The 17119-nt window shown below is 47.1% G+C and overlaps 1 protein-coding gene across 5 annotated transcripts in view; it reads left to right on the top strand.

Moving 5' to 3' along the window:
• The window catches only part of LOC139547720 (cell adhesion molecule DSCAML1-like), a 160805-nt gene that overhangs the window by 28138 nt on the left and 115548 nt on the right, over nt 1-17119 (top strand). For all 5 annotated transcript variants that reach the window (XR_011669591.1, XM_071356737.1, XM_071356735.1 and 2 more), the window contains exon 3: nt 1002-1148. Coding sequence is in view for 4 of the 5 variants with exons in the window: in XM_071356737.1 (XP_071212838.1) it covers nt 1002-1148 (147 nt within the window). In the remaining variant the exon portion in view is untranslated. The remainder of the gene's footprint in view (nt 1-1001; nt 1149-17119) is intronic.

Raw genomic sequence — 17119 nt, 5'->3', positions numbered from 1 at the left:
AGTGGCCTAGCCAGTCTCCAGACCTGAACCCAATAGAAAATCTTTGGAGGGAGCTGAAAGTCCGTATTGCCCAGCGACAGCCCCGAAACCTGAAGGATCTGGAGAAGATCTGTAGGGAGGAGTGGGCCAAAATCCCTGCTGCAGTGTGTGCAAACCTAGTCAAGAACTACAGGAAACGTATGATCTCTGTAATTGCAAACAAAGGTTTCTGTACCAAATATTAAGTTCTGCTTTTCTGATGTATCAAATACTTATGTCATGCAATAAAATGCAAATTAATTACTTAAAAATCATACAATGTGATTTTCTGGATTTTTGTTTTAGATTCCGTCTCTCATAGTTGAAGTGTACCTATGATAATAATTACAGACCTCTACATGCTTTGTAAGTAGGAAAACCTGCAAAATCGGCAGTGTATCAAATACTTGTTCTCCCCACTGTATATATCTGTGCGATGTCCGGGTTCCTGTGCGTCAGGTGCAAAGGGCACCCCTTTTCGTGACTGCCCGCACCCAGTCATTCCGCGCCGTCTCTTAGAATTGCCGAGGTCTTTCTTTAAAAGGGTAATCGCCATTCGCACCAGCTCCTTCTCAACGCAACTGGGTGTCACTTCTTTTTACAATCAGTTTCTCCATTGCAGGATTAAAGCGAGAACAACATTGACTTGATGTTGTTTAACAGTCCACCGACCAAGTTTACATGTGGGCTACTCTTAGCGTCTCTCGGTGAATTATAGGCCAGGAACAATGTCAACTCTTGTATATCAGAAAAAGAGGCCGCTGTTTTCATTGAATAATAATGTGGGGCACAAGCTAGGCCATGTCTTGCATGTGGCTTGTATGTTAAGCAACCTTAACTTTAACCGGAAGGCTTGTGTTAGCTTTCCGAACGAATGCCCTTGGCTTTAGATCAGCTGACTAACACAGTTTGGTGCAGAAAAAACAAATTTGTTCCACTCTAACCACCCCTAACCACCCCTCTCCTCTGTCTCTCGTCTCCAGTGTTCAGGGAGCCCTATACGGTGCGGGTGGCAGACCAGCGGTCCATGCGGGGCAACGTGGCCGTGTTCAAGTGCCTCATCCCCTCGGCCGTGCAGGAGTACGTCAGCGTGGTGTCCTGGGAGAAAGACACCGTCTCCATGGTGCCAGGTAGGAGCATCTCCGATTTAGACCTGAATGAATGGAAATGGGAAAATGGGCTGTCTGGTTGGCTGGTTGGTTGATTGGTTATATGAGCATGAAGATGGCAATACTTTTGGCCCAGATCTTAAAAGTACAACTGTTATTTCCAACGCGGGATGGACATCCATCAACAAACACATTCGCACGTTGAAAAGAAACTTCACAACCCATCACCAATGCATATGAATGGGATTGCTGAGTTGATTGGCTGATTGCTTAGTTGATTGGCTGATTGCTTAGTTGATTGGCTGATTGCTTAGTTGATTGGCTGATTGCTTAGTTGATTGGCTGATTGCTTAATTGATTGGATGATTGATTGGTTGATTATATGAGAAGGAACATGACAAACATGTCAGATTTTGGCCCAAAGGATGAAAGTGTTAAACAACTGTTATTTCTGTACATTGAATGTGGGATGAACATTCACTTGCAAACACATTCACACAGGGAAATAAAAACGTATTCCATAAAAATTCATAGCGAACAGACTCTGGACTGTACCACCAACTGGATTGTTGTGTGTGAGCATAATGGTTTTTGAATGTTGATTTTGGGCTCCTTATTTAAATTAATATCACACCTTGTTTTTTCCGATATTGCTGGTTAGACCCTCAGACCCCCGTTAAGGTCGTTTGGAGTTCTGTTTATCAGCACTAATCTGTTTTGTGGTTTTAGTGGCATGTCCCATTTTGCCTGGACCAAATTGTCAAATTATTCAAAATGGAGTCTCATGAAATGGCCTCTCATGGGGTGATCTGTGGCTAGTCACTCATTGCCGTTTTTAATAGCAGTGTGAGGGGGATAAATCAGACATGAGAGCTGACGTGTGTGTGTGTCTGCGTGGGTGTGAGCTTGTGTGTCTGAGTGTGTGCCTGCGCACCCACGTGTGCGTGCGTGCGTGTGTGTGTGCGTGTGTGTGTGTGTGTGTGTGTGTGTGTGTGTGTGTGTGTGTGTGTGTGTGTGTCTGTGTCTGTGTGTGTGTGTGTGTGTGTGTGTGTGTGTGTGTGTGTGTGTGTGTGTGTGTGTGTGTGTGTGCTGTGTGTGTGTGTGTGTGTGTGTGTGTGTGTGTGTGTGAAGAGGCTGTAATTCAATGACATTGCCTCATTGTAACTCATTGGATTGATGGAGTGGACCAGTTTATCCATTGATCACATTCAGACCATAGAAAACAAGCCATGACACACAAACTGTCTTTATATTCAATCTATGTCACTATATTGTCCTACATTTGTAGGGATGTGCTGTCAATTTTCCTGCAATATTAAAATATCTAGGTTTCTATTTGTGTCTGTGTTATAACTGCTAACATGTTGTTACAGAATGTGGATATATATGTGTGTGTGTGTGTGTGTGTGTGTTGCGCTGTGTGTAGATGCCTATAGTGCTAAAGGTCGCTCTGCGGTCCAGTAATAAATGGAGGGGTGTCAGAGAAGACTGCTCAGGTCAGATGACACAGGTCGCTCCCCTCGCTCCAGCTCTCACCACCTTCTGATACTCCCCTTTCATCTCTCTCAATGTTGTTGTATGTGTGTCTACGTTTGTGTGCGTGGCTCTGTCCTTCACACGGGAGCACTCATTGATCCAGTGCAGCTGCGTTTTGTGTGTGTGTGAGCAGGGCCCGAGGGAGGGGGGGGGACTGAATCGATAAAGCTTGCTGTCGGATTCCCCTCTCCCTTGTCACGGATACCTCAGTGCGAGTGGTGAGACCCAGTCGGTCTGTGTGAGTGATGGATGGAGAGATGGATGTGTGTGTGCCTGCCTGCCTGCCTGCCTGCCTGCCTGCCTGCCTGCCTGCCTGCCTGCCTATGTGTGTGTATTTCATTAACATATGTATTAGCTGTCAGGCCTCGTATGTCCTCTAATGATTCAAATCTCCATACCATGGCTTTGTGCACATACAGGGACATGCTGGTGTTGGTTTAGCAGATGGGTGTACTGCTATAGACTCTAACACCAGTTCACTTCACACCCACGGAACTAGGGCGAGGTGACTCTCTGCCCCACTGAGCATGGGGGAGGGCAGATCATCAATGCTGAACTGACTGAGTCACATGGCAGTGGAAGGCAATAGAACCTCTGCCCTCCATAGCTGACTATATCCCCGTTCTGAAGTCTTCGACTACTATTATGGGTAATTGGATAAAGCTGACAGGATATGGTGGTTATCTCTCTCTCTCCCTCTCCCTCTCCCTCTCCCTCTCCCTCTCTCTCTCTCTCTCTCTCTCTCTCTCTCTCTCTCTCTCTCTCTCTCTCTCTCTCTCTTTCTTTTTCTTTCTTTCTCGCTCTTTCTTTCTCTCTCTCTCTCTCTCTCTCTCTCTCTCTCTCTCTCTCTCTCTCTGTCTCTCTGTCTCTCTGTCTCTCTCTCTCTGACTCTCTTTTTCAGATTCAGATAAGCTCTACAAGGTGTTGAAAGCGTTCCACAGGGAGGCTGGCCCATGTTGATTCCAATACTTCTCACAGTTGTATCAAGTTGGCTGGAAGTACTTATGGGTGGTGGACCATCCTTGACACACATGGGAAACTGTTGAGCATGAAGAACCCAGTAACGTTGCAGTTCTTGACTCACTCAAACCTGTGCGCCTGGCACCTACTAGTCTTGCCCATTCACCCTCTGCATGTCACACATACACAATCCATGTCTCAATTGTCTCAAGGCTTAAACATCCTTCTCTAGCCTGTCTCCTCCCCTTCATCTACTCTTATTGAAGTGGATTTAACAGGTGACATCAATAAAGGATCATAGCTTTCACCTGAATTCACTTGGTCAGTCTACGTCATGGAAATGTCCCTAATGTTTTGTGCACTCAGTGTACATCGGTACAATGAGACTATGCAGTGCATGCATGTATCAACATTGATTAGGCACAATGAGATACAATGAGATCATCTATGGAATACAGACGTGCTTGCAGGTGTCAGTAGTGGGTGTGTGTGTGTGTGTGTTTTTTTGAGTGTGTGCACACATACACATGCAAGCACACACACACACACACACACACTCGGATTTGTGCACATGGTTTTGTATGGGTGTGTGTGTACATGTAGGAGTGTGTGGATTAGTGTATGACATGTTATTTTATGTAAAATTTCATGTGTATTTAAAGGGTATACATGAGGTGTTGTAAGTATTTACATTAATTAAATGATAAAAAATAATTCAATAAATTATCAAATCAAAAAAGAACAAAAACATAACACAATGAAACAAAACACTAACAACCGCAAAGTCTGTCCAATTTCTCTGTGGTTGTGGCACATGGTGACAAATTTAGCTGCCAGCTTAGTTGACTGCTGCTCCTTAGCTGCCAGCTTAGTGGACTGCTGCTCCTTAGCTGCCAGCTTAGTTGACTGCTGCTCCTTAGCTGCCAGCTTAGTTGACTGCTGCTCCTTAGCTGCCAGCTTAGTTGACTGCTGCTCCTTAGCTGCCAGCTTAGTTGACTGCTGCTCCTTAGCTGCCAGCTTAGTTGACTGCTGCTCCTTAGCAGCCAGCTTAGTTGACTGCTGCTCCTTAGCTGCCAGCTTAGTTGACTGCTGCTCCTTAGCTGCCAGCTTAGTTGACTGCTGCTCCTTAGCTGCCAGCTTAGTTGACTGCTGCTCCTTAGCTGCCAGCTTAGTTGACTGCTGCTCCTTAGCTGCCAGCTTAGTTGACTGCTGCTCCTTAGCTACCAGCTTAGTTGACTGCTGCTCCTTAGCTGCCAGCTTAGTTGACTGCTGCTCCTTAGCTGCCAGCTTAGTGGACTGCTGCTCCTTAGCTGCCAGCTTAGTTGACTGCTGCTCCTTAGCTGCCAGCTTAGTGGACTGCTGCTCCTTAGCTACCAGCTTAGTTGACTGCTGCTCCTTAGCAGCCAGCTTAGTTGACTGCTGCTCCTTAGCTGCCAGCTTAGTTGACTGCTGCTCCTTAGCTGCCAGCTTAGTTGACTGCTGCTCCTTAGCTGCCAGCTTAGTGGACTGCTGCTCCTTAGCTGCCAGCTTAGTGGACTGCTGCTCCTTAGCTACCAGCTTAGTTGACTGCTGCTCCTTAGCAGCCAGCTTAGTTGACTGCTGCTCCTTAGCAGCCAGCTTAGTTGACTGCTGCTCCTTAGCTGCCAGCTTAGTTGACTGCTGCTCCTTAGCTGCCAGTTTAGTTGACTGCTGCTCCTTAGCTGCCAGCTTAGTTGACTGCTGCTCCTTAGCTGCCAGCTTAGTGGACTGCTGCTCCTTAGCTACCAGCTTAGTTGACTGCTGCTCCTTAGCTGCCAGCTTAGTGGACTGCTGCTCCTTAGCTGCCAGCTTAGTTGACTGCTGCTCCTTAGCTGCCAGCTTAGTGGACTGCTGCTCCTTAGCTGCCAGCTTAGTTGACTGCTGCTCCTTAGCTGCCAGCTTAGTTGACTGCTGCTCCTTAGCTGCCAGCTTAGTTGACTGCTGCTCCTTAGCTGCCAGCTTAGTTGACTGCTGCTCCTTAGCTGCCAGCTTAGTTGACTGCTGCTCCTTAGCTGCCAGCTTAGTTGACTGCTGCTCCTTAGCTGCCAGCTTAGTTGACTGCTGGTCCTTAGCTGCCAGCTTAGTGGACTGCTGCTCCTTAGCTGCCAGCTTAGTTGACTGCTGCTCCTTAGCTGCCAGCTTAGTTGACTGCTGCTCCTTAGCTGCCAGCTTAGTTGACTGCTGCTCCTTAGCAGCCAGCTTAGTGGACTGCAGCTCCTTAGCTGCCAGCTTAGTTGACTGCTGCTCCTTAGCAGCCAGCTTAGTTGACTGCTGCTCCTTAGCTGCCAGCTTAGTGGACTGCTGCTCCTTAGCTGCCAGCTTAATGGACTGCTGCTCCTTAGCTGCCAGCTTAGTGGACTGCTGCTCCTTAGCTGCCAGCTTAGTTGACTGCTGCTCCTTAGCTGCCAGCTTAGTTGACTGCTGCTCCTTAGCTGCCAGCTTAGTTGACTGCTGCTCCTTAGCTGCCAGCTTAGTGGACTGCTGCTCCTTAGCTGCCAGCTTAGTTGACTGCTGCTCCTTAGCAGCCAGCTTAGTTGACTGCTGCTCCTTAGCTGCCAGCTTAGTGGACTGCTGCTCCTTAGCTGCCAGCTTAATGGACTGCTGCTCCTTAGCTGCCAGCTTAGTGGACTGCTGCTCCTTAGCTGCCAGCTTAGTTGACTGCTGCTCCTTAGCTGCCAGCTTAGTGGACTGCTGCTCCTTAGCTGCCAGCTTAGTTGACTGCTGCTCCTTAGCTGCCAGCTTAGTTGACTGCTGCTCCTTAGCTGCCAGCTTAGTTGACTGCTGCTCCTTAGCTGCCAGCTTAGTTGACTGCTGCTCCTTAGCTGCCAGCTTAGTTGACTGCTGCTCCTTAGCTGCCAGCTTAGTTGACTGCTGCTCCTTAGCTGCCAGCTTAGTGGACTGCTGCTCCTTAGCTACCAGCTTAGTTGACTGCTGCTCCTTAGCAGCCAGCTTAGTTGACTGCTGCTCCTTAGCAGCCAGCTTAGTTGACTGCTGCTCCTTAGCTGCCAGCTTAGTTGACTGCTGCTCCTTAGCTGCCAGCTTAGTTGACTGCTGCTCCTTAGCTGCCAGCTTAGTTGACTGCTGCTCCTTAGCTGCCAGCTTAGTGGACTGCTGCTCCTTAGCTACCAGCTTAGTTGACTGCTGCTCCTTAGCTGCCAGCTTAGTGGACTGCTGCTCCTTAGCTGCCAGCTTAGTTGACTGCTGCTCCTTAGCTGCCAGCTTAGTGGACTGCTGCTCCTTAGCTGCCAGCTTAGTGGACTGCTGCTCCTTAGCTGCCAGCTTAGTTGACTGCTGCTCCTTAGCTGCCAGCTTAGTTGACTGCTGCTCCTTAGCTGCCAGCTTAGTTGACTGCTGCTCCTTAGCTGCCAGCTTAGTTGACTGCTGCTCCTTAGCTGCCAGCTTAGTTGACTGCTGCTCCTTAGCTGCCAGCTTAGTGGACTGCTGCTCCTTAGCAGCCAGGTTAGTGGACTGCTGCTCCTTAGCTGCCAGCTTAGTGGACTGCTGCTCCTTAGCTGCCAGCTTAGTTGACTGCTGCTCCTTAGCTGCCAGCTTAGTTGACTGCTGCTCCTTAGCTGCCAGCTTAGTGGACTGCTGCTCCTTAGCTGCCAGCTTAGTTGACTGCTGCTCCTTAGCTGCCAGCTTAGTGGACTGCTGCTCCTTAGCTGCCAGCTTAGTTGACTGCTGCTCCTTAGCTGCCAGCTTAGTGGACTGCTGCTCCTTAGCTGCCAGCTTAGTGGACTGCTGCTCCTTAGCAGCCAGCTTAGTTGACTGCTGCTCCTTAGCTGCCAGCTTAGTGGACTGCTGCTCCTTAGCAGCCAGCTTAGTGGACTGCTGCTCCTTAGCTGCCAGCTTAGTTGACTGCTGCTCCTTAGCTGCCAGCTTAGTTGACTGCTGCTCCTTAGCTGCCAGCTTAGTTGACTGCTGCTCCTTAGCTGCCAGCTTAGTGGACTGCTGCTCCTTAGCTGCCAGCTTAGTTGACTGCTGCTCCTTAGCTGCCAGCTTAGTTGACTGCTGCTCCTTAGCTGCCAGCTTAGTTGACTGCTGCTCCTTAGCTGCCAGCTTAGTGGACTGCTGCTCCTTAGCTGCCAGCTTAGTGGACTGCTGCTCCTTAGCTGCCAGCTTAGTTGACTGCTGCTCCTTAGCTGCCAGCTTAGTTGACTGCTGCTCCTTAGCTGCCAGCTTAGTTGACTGCTGCTCCTTAGCTGCCAGCTTAGTGGACTGCTGCTCCTTAGCTGCCAGCTTAGTTGACTGCTGCTCCTTAGCTGCCAGCTTAGTTGACTGCTGCTCCTTAGCTGCCAGCTTAGTTGACTGCTGCTCCTTAGCTGCCAGCTTAGTGGACTGCTGCTCCTTAGCTGCCAGCTTAGTGGACTGCTGCTCCTTAGCTGCCAGCTTAGTGGACTGCTGCTCCTTAGCTGCCAGCTTAGTTGACTGCTGCTCCTTAGCTGCCAGCTTAGTTGACTGCTGCTCCTTAGCTGCCAGCTTAGTTGACTGCTGCTCCTTAGCTGCCAGCTTAGTGGACTGCTGCAGAATGGGGAGTTTATGTACATCAGGAATCTGTCTAAAGTTTGGTATCTATTTTTCAAAAACTGGGAAATATGTTTCCCTTATGTTGTCATATTTTGGGAAGGAACACAGGAAGTGAATCTCAGTTTGTACTTCCTGTAAATCACAATACCTACATATTCTCAGATCTCTTAGAAGCCAAGATTTAAGGTGTCTTCTTCTTTCAATTCCTAGACTCAAGTCTCTCAGTCTGTATGTTGCTGACAGAATTGAAATGTTCTTTTCTGCACTTGAATGTGTAGAGGGAAAAGTCACAGTTCTGACCTGCAGGCGTTCTTTTGAGAATTTGGTGGACGCCGAAAATACTTTAGAACATTTGAACTGAAATTTCTCAATGAGGCCTTTTTCCCATTTGCTGAAGTTAAGATGGGAGATGGGTCCCCATACTTCGCTACCATACAGTATTACCGGGGTCAGAATGAAATTGACAATTTTATTAACCACATTTTTATAAAGGTATTTTGTTTTGCTGAATTTGTACTTAATATCATAGAATGTTTTTTTCACAAAGGGCCTTTGTAGCCAGGCTGAAGCTCCCTGATGAGCTTATCTCCAGGCCCCGGTAATTATAGCTGGTACTGTGCTTTAGTGTAGTTCCACTGTAGGTAAACTGGTAGCTGTTTCACTGGGATCTGACTTACTTCTGAAAAGATCATGATTGAAGTATTTTCTAAGTTTACTGTTAGTGCCGATCTTTGGCGGTACTGCTCTACAAGGGATAGGCTCTACTGTAATCCTTGTTCTGTGGGTGACAACAAAACTAAATTGTCAGCATACAACAGGCACTACCAAATCCGTGTGTCATTTACAGTGCCTTCAGAAAGTATTCACACCCCTTGACTATGTTCACATTCTGTTGTGTTACAGCCTGCATTTAAAATGGATTCAAACGAGATTTTGTGTCACTGGCCTACACACAATAACCCATCATTTCAAAGTGGAATTTTGATTTTAGTCATTGACAAATGAATTCAAAATTGAAAAGCTGACATTTTTATAAACGAATAAGTATTCAACCCCTTTGTCATGGCAAGCCTAAAAAAGTCCAGGGGTAAAAATGGTGCTGCACAAATCACATAATACGTTGGCGTGGACTCACTCTGTGCAATAATAATAGTGATGAATTAAAACGATTTTTGAGTGACAACCCCATCTCTGTACCCCACATACACAATGATCTGTAAGGTCCCTCAATTGAGTAATGAATTTCAAGCTACGATTCAACCGCAAAAGGTTTTTCAATGCCTCGCAAAGAAGAACACTGATTGGTCGAAGTGTACAAAAATAAAAAGAAGATGCTGAATATCCCTTTGAGGATGGTGAAGTTATTAATTACACTTTGGATGGTGTATCAATACACCCAGTCACTACAACAACATACAGGCGTCCGTCCAAATCACTTGCCGAAAGGAAAGAAACCGTTTAGGGAAAACAATTACAGAGATAATGGTTGTGATATGAGAGAACTGAGGATGGATCAACAACATTGTAGTTACTCCACAATACTAACCTAAATGACAAAGTGAAAAGAAGGAAGCTTGTACAGAATTGTCACGTTCCTGACCTTGTTTTCCTTTTGTATAGTTGTGTTTAGTGGGTCAGGACGTGAGCTGGGTGGGCAGTCTGTGTTGTTTGTTCTATGTTAAGTGTCATTGTTAATTGACCTTGTATGGTTCTCAATCAGAGGCAGGTGTTTGACGTTTCCTCTGATTGAGAACCATATATAGGTAGGTTGTTTCACATTGTTTGTTGTGGGTGGTTGTCTTCCGTGTCTGTGTATGTCGCACCACACGGGACTGTTTCGTTTTCGTTCGTGTATGTAGTCTGTTCCTGTTCATGCGTTCTTCGTATATTGTAAGTTCGTTTGTTCAGGTCTGTTGACTTCGTTTATTATTTTGTAATTTCTCAAGTGTTCTTTCATGTTTCGTCTTTGTTTAAATAAATCATGATGTATTCATCACCCGCTGCGCCTTGGTCCAATCTCTCACCTAAAGACGACCGTTACAAGAATAGACATATTTTAACACACGCATCCTGTTTGCAACAATTTGATTGTTTTATTTCCATATGCTTTTCTTTTTTTTGTAGCGCAGGAGTTGTTTGTATGCTTTCATTGTATATGAGTAGTTTCGGCTCAACTCCTCATTGGTTGGCTGTTTTTGTCGCAGAGCGTTCGTGAAACTTTTCTGCAGAGAATACATTCTTTGTCAAACACTTATTTTAGGATTTTTTTTCTTCTGTTTCTTCTTTTTATTGTTTCGTCCTAAATTGAGTACCATATTTCAGATACATTGTTGATGTGTTTGGTTTCTAGATGTACCCCTTCCCTCTGGGTTAGGTTGTAAAGAAGAACTGTTTAACATGGCAACACTTTTAGTACTATCCGTGTTCTGTTTTGAATTCCTCCATATAGTTTTCAGTCCAATTAAATGTTTGGTTTCAGTGAATGTCGTTTTTTTCGACAGGTAGGGGGTTTACTGATGGTTTGTCAGACCCTTGTAGGTATAGCACCGTTTGGGAGTGGCCAGATGAAGTGAGTTGTCGCTTGACTAGAAAGGCATTGATTGATTTTGGGGATATGTCTGTGATGGCGTAGTCCTCTGCACTACATCCTAAGGCTGAGCAGAGTGTCAATCTCCCTAGAGAATCCCCCCTAGTCCTGCCATTCACTATATAGAGACTAAAGCTTTTACAGAGACGCACCACATGTTTCCCAATCTTGTTTGTTGTTCATTTTCTTTACATTCACCAGTGTTTCCAAATATGTGAGCATTCCCTTGAATGTCAACATATTGAATTTATTTTCCCGTTCTGGCATTTTAATTCCCCACATATCAGAACAGAACCCTTTGACTGGAAGTGGGAGGCTTCCTATCGTACGTTTGTAAAACAATCTTCCTTGAAACGAGTGGATTCTGTTGGTGGTATGAAGATTGCAGATAGAGAAAGGTGTTTGGGACGGAATTATTAACTGTTATCAGTATATATCAAAATACCTCTTGAGTTCCTGCCCATTCTTCAGGGAGGACACAACTAATGCTCTATAGCCTGTAGGACAGTGGATATACGTGTCTGTATGACACAGTGTCTCATGAAAGATTGCTATATCAATTAACACTGTATAGATTTAAAGTCTGTGGTTTTGTTACCAAATGCTGAGTAAAACGGAGGCGTTGTTTGTTCCAGTTACTTATCTTAAATGAACTCATAAGGATAATAATTAGTATAGTCTAAGATGGTTCTGCTACTTACAAAGACAGAATGAATGAAAATATCACCACCTTACTTTTGAGCTGAGTATGTTCAGCAGAACCTTATTTCATTTAGTTGGGCTACAGCAGGGGGCTTTGGTCTTCGTGCCCATCTCTCTCTCTCTCTCTCTCTCTCTCTCTCTCTCTCTCTCTCTCTCTCTCTCTCTCTCTCTCTCTCTCTCTCTCTCTCTCTCTCTCTCTCTCTCTCTCTCTCTCTCTCTCTCTCTCTCTCTCTCTCTCTCTCTCTCTCTCTCTCTCTCTCTCAATTCAATTCAATTCAAGGGGCTTTATTGGCATGGGAAACATGTGTTAACATTGCCAAAGCAAGTGAGGTAGATAATATACAAAAGTGAAATAAACAATACAAATTAACAGTAAACATTACGCACACAGAAGTTTCAAAACAATAAAGACATTACAAATGTCATATTATATATATACAGTGTTGTAACAATGTACAAATGGTTAAAGCACACAAGTTAAAATAAATAAACATAAATATGGGTTGTATTTACAATGGTGTTTGTTCTTCACTGGTTGCCCTTTTCTTGTGGCAACAGGTCACAAATCTTGCTGCTGTGATGGCACACTGTGGAATTTCACCCAGTAGATATGGGAGTTTATCAAAATTGGATTTGTTTTCGAATTCTTTGTGGATCTGTGTAATCTGAGGGAAATATGTCTCTCTAATATGGTCATACATTGGGCAGGAGGTTAGGAAGTGCAGCTCAGTTTCCACCTCATTTTGTGGGCAGTGAGCACATAGCCTGTCTTCTCTTGAGAGCCATGTCTGCCTACGGCGGCCTTTCTCAATAGCAAGGCTATGCTCACTGAGTCTGTACATAGTCAAAGCTTTCCTTAAGTTTGGGTCAGTCACAGTGGTCAGGTATTCTGCCACTGTATACTCTCTGTTTAGGGCCAAATAGCATTCTAGTTTGCTCTGTTTTTTTGTTAATTCTTTCCAATGTGTCAAGTAATTATCTTTTTGTTTTCTCATGATTTGGTTGGGTCTAATTGTGCTGTTGTCCTGGGGCTCTGTGGGGTGTGTTTGTGTTTGTGAACAGAGCCCTAGGACCAGCTTGCTTAGGGGACTCTTCTCCAGGTTCATCTCTCTGTAGGTGATGGCTTTGTTATGGAAGGTTTGGGAATCGCTTCCTTTTAGGTGGTTGTAGAATTTAACGGCTCTTTTCTGAATTTTGATAATTAGTGGGTATCGGCCTAATTCTGCTCTGCATGCATTATTTGGTGTTCTACGTTGTACACGGAGGATATTTTTGCAGAATTCTGCATGCAGAGTCTCAATTTGGTGTTTGTCCCATTTTGTGAAATCTTGGTTGGTGAGCGGACCCCAGACCTCACAACCATAAAGGGCAATGGTCTCTATGACTGATTCAAGTATTTTTAGCCAGATCCTAATTGGTATGTTGAAATTTATGTTCCTTTTGATGGCATAGAATGCCCTTCTTGCCTTGTCTCTCAGATTGTTCACAGCTCTGTGGAAGCTACCTGTGGTGCTGATGTTTAGGCCGAGGTATGTATAGTTTTTTGTGTGCTCTAGGGCAACGGTGTCTAGATGGAATTTGTGGTCCTGGCGACTGGACCTTTTTTGGAACACCATTATTTTGGTCTTACTGAGATTTACTGTCATGGCCCAGGTCTGACAGAATCTGTGCAGAAGATCTAGGTGCTGCTGTAGGCCCTCCTTGGTTGGTGACAGAAGCACCAGATCATCAGCAAACAGTAGACATTTGACTTCAGATTCTAGTAGGGTGAGGCCAGGTGCTGCAGACTGTTCTAGTGCCCGCGCCAATTCGTTGATATATATGTTGAAGAGGGTGGGGCTTAAGCTGCATCCCTGTCTCACCCCACGACCCTGTGTGAAGAAATGTGTGTGTTTTTTGCCAATTTTAACCGCACACTTGTTGTTTGTGTACATGGATTTTATGATGTCGTATGTTTTACCCCCAACACCAGTTTCCATCAATTTGTATAGCAGACCCTCATGCCAAATTGAGTCGAAGGCTTTTTTGAAATCAACAAAGCATGAGAAGACTTTGCCTTTGTTTTGGTTTGTTTGGTTGTCAATTAGGGTGTGTAGGGTGAATACATGGTCTGTTGTACGGTAATTTGGTAAAAAGCCAATTTGACATTTGCTCAGTACATTGTTTTCATTGAGGAAATGTACGAGTCTGCTGTTAATGATAATGCAGAGTATTTTCCCAAGGTTACTGTTAACGCATATTCCACGGTAGTTATTGGGGTCAAATTTGTCTCCACTTTTGTGGATTGGGGTGATCAGTCCTTGGTTCCAAATATTGGGGAAGATGCCAGAGCTAAGGACGATGTTAAAGAGTTTTAATATAGCCAATTGGAATTTGTTATCTGTATATTTGATCATTTCATTAAGGATACCATCAACACCACAGGCCTTTTTGGGTTGGAGGGTTTTTATTTTGTCCTGTAACTCATTCAAGGTAATTGGAGAATCCAGTGGGTTCTGGTAGTCTTTAATAGTTGATTCTAGGATTTGTATTTGATCATGTATATGTTTTTGCTCTTTATTCTTTGTTATAGAGCCAAAAAGATTGGAGAAGTGGTTTACCCATACATCTCCATTTTGGATAGATAATTCTTCGTGTTGTTGTTTGTTTAGTGTTTTCCAATTTTCCCAGAATTGGTTTGTAACAGTCCTGACCTGTTTTATGTTGTTTTTATGTGTTTTGGTCAGGGCATGTGTTTTGGGTGGGCAGTCTATGTTATCTGTTTCTATGTTGTTTTTGGTTTGCCTGGTATGGCTCTTGATTAGAGGCAGGTGGTTTGCGTTTTCCTCTAATCAAGAGTCATATTTAGGTAGGGCATTCTCACTGTTTGTTTGTGGGTGATTGTCTCCTGTGTCAGTGTTTGTCGCACCATACGGGACTGTTCGTTTTGTGTAGCCTATGTTTCCTATTCGTGCGTTCTTCTTGTTTTATGTAAGTTCGTCGTCTAGGTTTGTCTACACCGTTTATTGTTTTGTTAGTTTATTCAAGTATAGTTAGTTTCGTTTTGTCTTATAAATAAAATTCATCATGTATTCACAACCCGCTGCGCCTTGGCTCGATCACTACTCCACCTCTTCTTATGAAGAGAGAGAGGAACGCCGTTACAGAACCACCCACCCCCCTGTGATGTCTTCGTTGTGTCCGTATGTCTGTTCGTACCACATGGGACTGTAGCGTTTGTTTGTTTCGTTTCGTTTCGATGTCGTCTGTTTTCCTGTACGTAAGTTTATGTTTAGTTATGTAAGTTTATGTTCAGGTTGCGTCAACGTCGTTTTGTTATTTTGTAGTTTGGAAAGTGTTTTGTTTCGTTTCGTGTGCCATCAATATTTATAATAAAGATGGCTTATTTCCCTGAGCCTGCGTTTTGGTCTGAGGATCCTTCTCTCCTCACCTCATCCGAGGATGAGGAGAGCGTCACCCGTTACAGAATCACCCACCACCACGCTAAGACCAAGCGGCAAGGGAAAACGAAACGGAGTAAGGGACAGGAGAGAAAGGAGCAATGGACATGGGACGATGTTTTGGATGGAAAGGGTTGCTACACTTGGGAGGAGATCCTGGCTGGGAGGGATCGCCTCCCATGGGAACAGGTGGAGGCATTGAGGAGAGCAGAGGCTACCTGGGAGAGGAACCGGAGCTATGAGGGAACGCGTCTGGCACGGAAGCCAAAAAAGCCCGTGAGTAATTCCCAAAAATTTCTTGGGGGGGGGCTAGGAGATAGTGGGCCAAGGGCAGGTAGGAGACCTGCGCCCACTTCCCAGGCTTACCGTGGAGAGCGGGAGTACGGGCAGGCGCCGTGTTACGCAGTAGAGCGCACGGTGTCTCCTGTACGAGTGCATAGCCCAGTGCGGGTTATTCCACCTCCCCGCACTGGTAGGGCTAGATTGAGTATTGAGCCAGGTGTCATGAGGCCGGCTCAACGCGTCTGGTCTCCAGTGCGTCTCCTCGGGCCGGCATACATGGCACCTGCCTTACGCATGGTTTCCCCGGTTCGCCTACATAGCCCGGTGCGGGTTATTCCACCTCCCCGCACTGGTCGGGCAACCGGGAGTATTCAACCAGGTAAGGTTGGGCAAGCTCAATGCTCAAGAGTGCCAGTACGCCTCCACGGTCCGGTATTTCCGGCACCACCTCCCCGCCCCAGCCTAGTACCTACAGTGTCTACACTACGCACTAGGCTACCAGTGCGTATCCTGAGCCCTGTTCCTCCTCCACGCACTCTCCCTGTAGTGCGTGTATCTAGCCCGGTGCCTCCAGTTCCGGCCCCACGTACTAAGCTACCTGTGCGTCTCCAGAGCCCTGAACCCACTGTATCTTCTCCCCCTACTAATCCTGATGTGCTTGTCCTCAGCCCGGTGTCACCAGTGCCGGTACCACGCATCAGGGATAGAGTAGGCTTTGAGAATACAGTGTGCCCTGTCCCTGCTCCCCGCACTAGTAGGAAGGTGCTTGTCATTAGCACGGTGCCTCCAGTTCCGGCATCACGCACCAGGTCTACAGTGCGCCATATCCGGCCAGAGCCATCCGTCTCCCCAGCGCCATCTGAGCCATCCGTCTCCCCAGCGCCATCTGAGCCATCCGTCTCCCCAGCGCCATCTGAGCCATCCGTCTCCCCAGCGCCGTCTGAGCCATCCGTCTGCCAGGAGCCTGCAAAGCCGCCCGTCTGCCATGAGCCTGCAAAGCCGCCCGTCTGCCATGAGCCTACAGAGCCGTCAGCCAGACAGGAGCCGCTAGAGCCGTCAGCCAGACAGGAGCCGCTAGAGCCGTCAGCCAGACAGGATCTGCCAGAGCCGCCAACCAGACAGGATCTGCCAGAGCCGCCAACCAGACAGGATCTGCCAGAGCCGCCAACCAGACAGGATCTGCCAGAGCCGCCAACCAGACAGGATCTGCCAGAGCCGCCAACCAGACAGGATCTGCCAGAGCCGTCAGCGAGCCATGAGCAGCCAGAGCCGTCAGAGAGCCATGAGCAGCCAGAGCCGTCAGTGAGCCATGAGCAGCCAGAGCCGTTAGAGAGCCATGAGCAGCCAGAGCCGTCAGAGCGCCATGAGCGTCGAGAGCCGTCAGCCTGCCATGAGCGTCGAGAGCCGTCAGCCTGCCATGAGCGTCGAGAGCCGTCAGCCTGCCATGAGCGTCGAGAGCCGTCAGCCTGCCATGAGCGTAGAGAGCCGTCAGTCTGCCATGAGCGTCGAGAGCCGTCAGCCTGCATGGACCTGCCAGAGCCGTCCAAACAGGACCTGCCAGAGTCCTTCAGCCGGGATCTGCCCCTTGTCCCGGTGTTGCCCCTTGTCCCGGTGCTGCCCCTTGTCCCGGTGCTGCCCCTTGTCCCGGTGCTGCCCCTTGTCCCGGTGCTGCCCCTTGTCCCGGTGCTGCCCCTTATTCCGGTGCTGGTCCTTATCCTGGTGCTGCCCCTTGTTCTGGTGCTGCCCCTTGTCCCGGTGCTACCCCTTGTCCCGGTGCTGCCCCTTGTCCCGGTGCTAGCTGTTTATTTAGGGGAAGGTAGTGTTAGGGTGGTCATTAGAAGGGGTAGACAGAAGAGGGGAGTGACTATGGTGGTATGGGGACAGCGTCCTGAGCCGGAACCACCACCGTGGTCAACTGCCCACCCGGACCCTCCCCTGGA

Source organism: Salvelinus alpinus, chromosome 21 (assembly GCF_045679555.1).
Source record: "Salvelinus alpinus chromosome 21, SLU_Salpinus.1, whole genome shotgun sequence".
NCBI lineage: Eukaryota > Metazoa > Chordata > Actinopteri > Salmoniformes > Salmonidae > Salvelinus > Salvelinus alpinus.
Note: the sequence above shows the minus strand (reverse complement) of the source record. Positions and strands in the feature narration are given on the sequence as shown.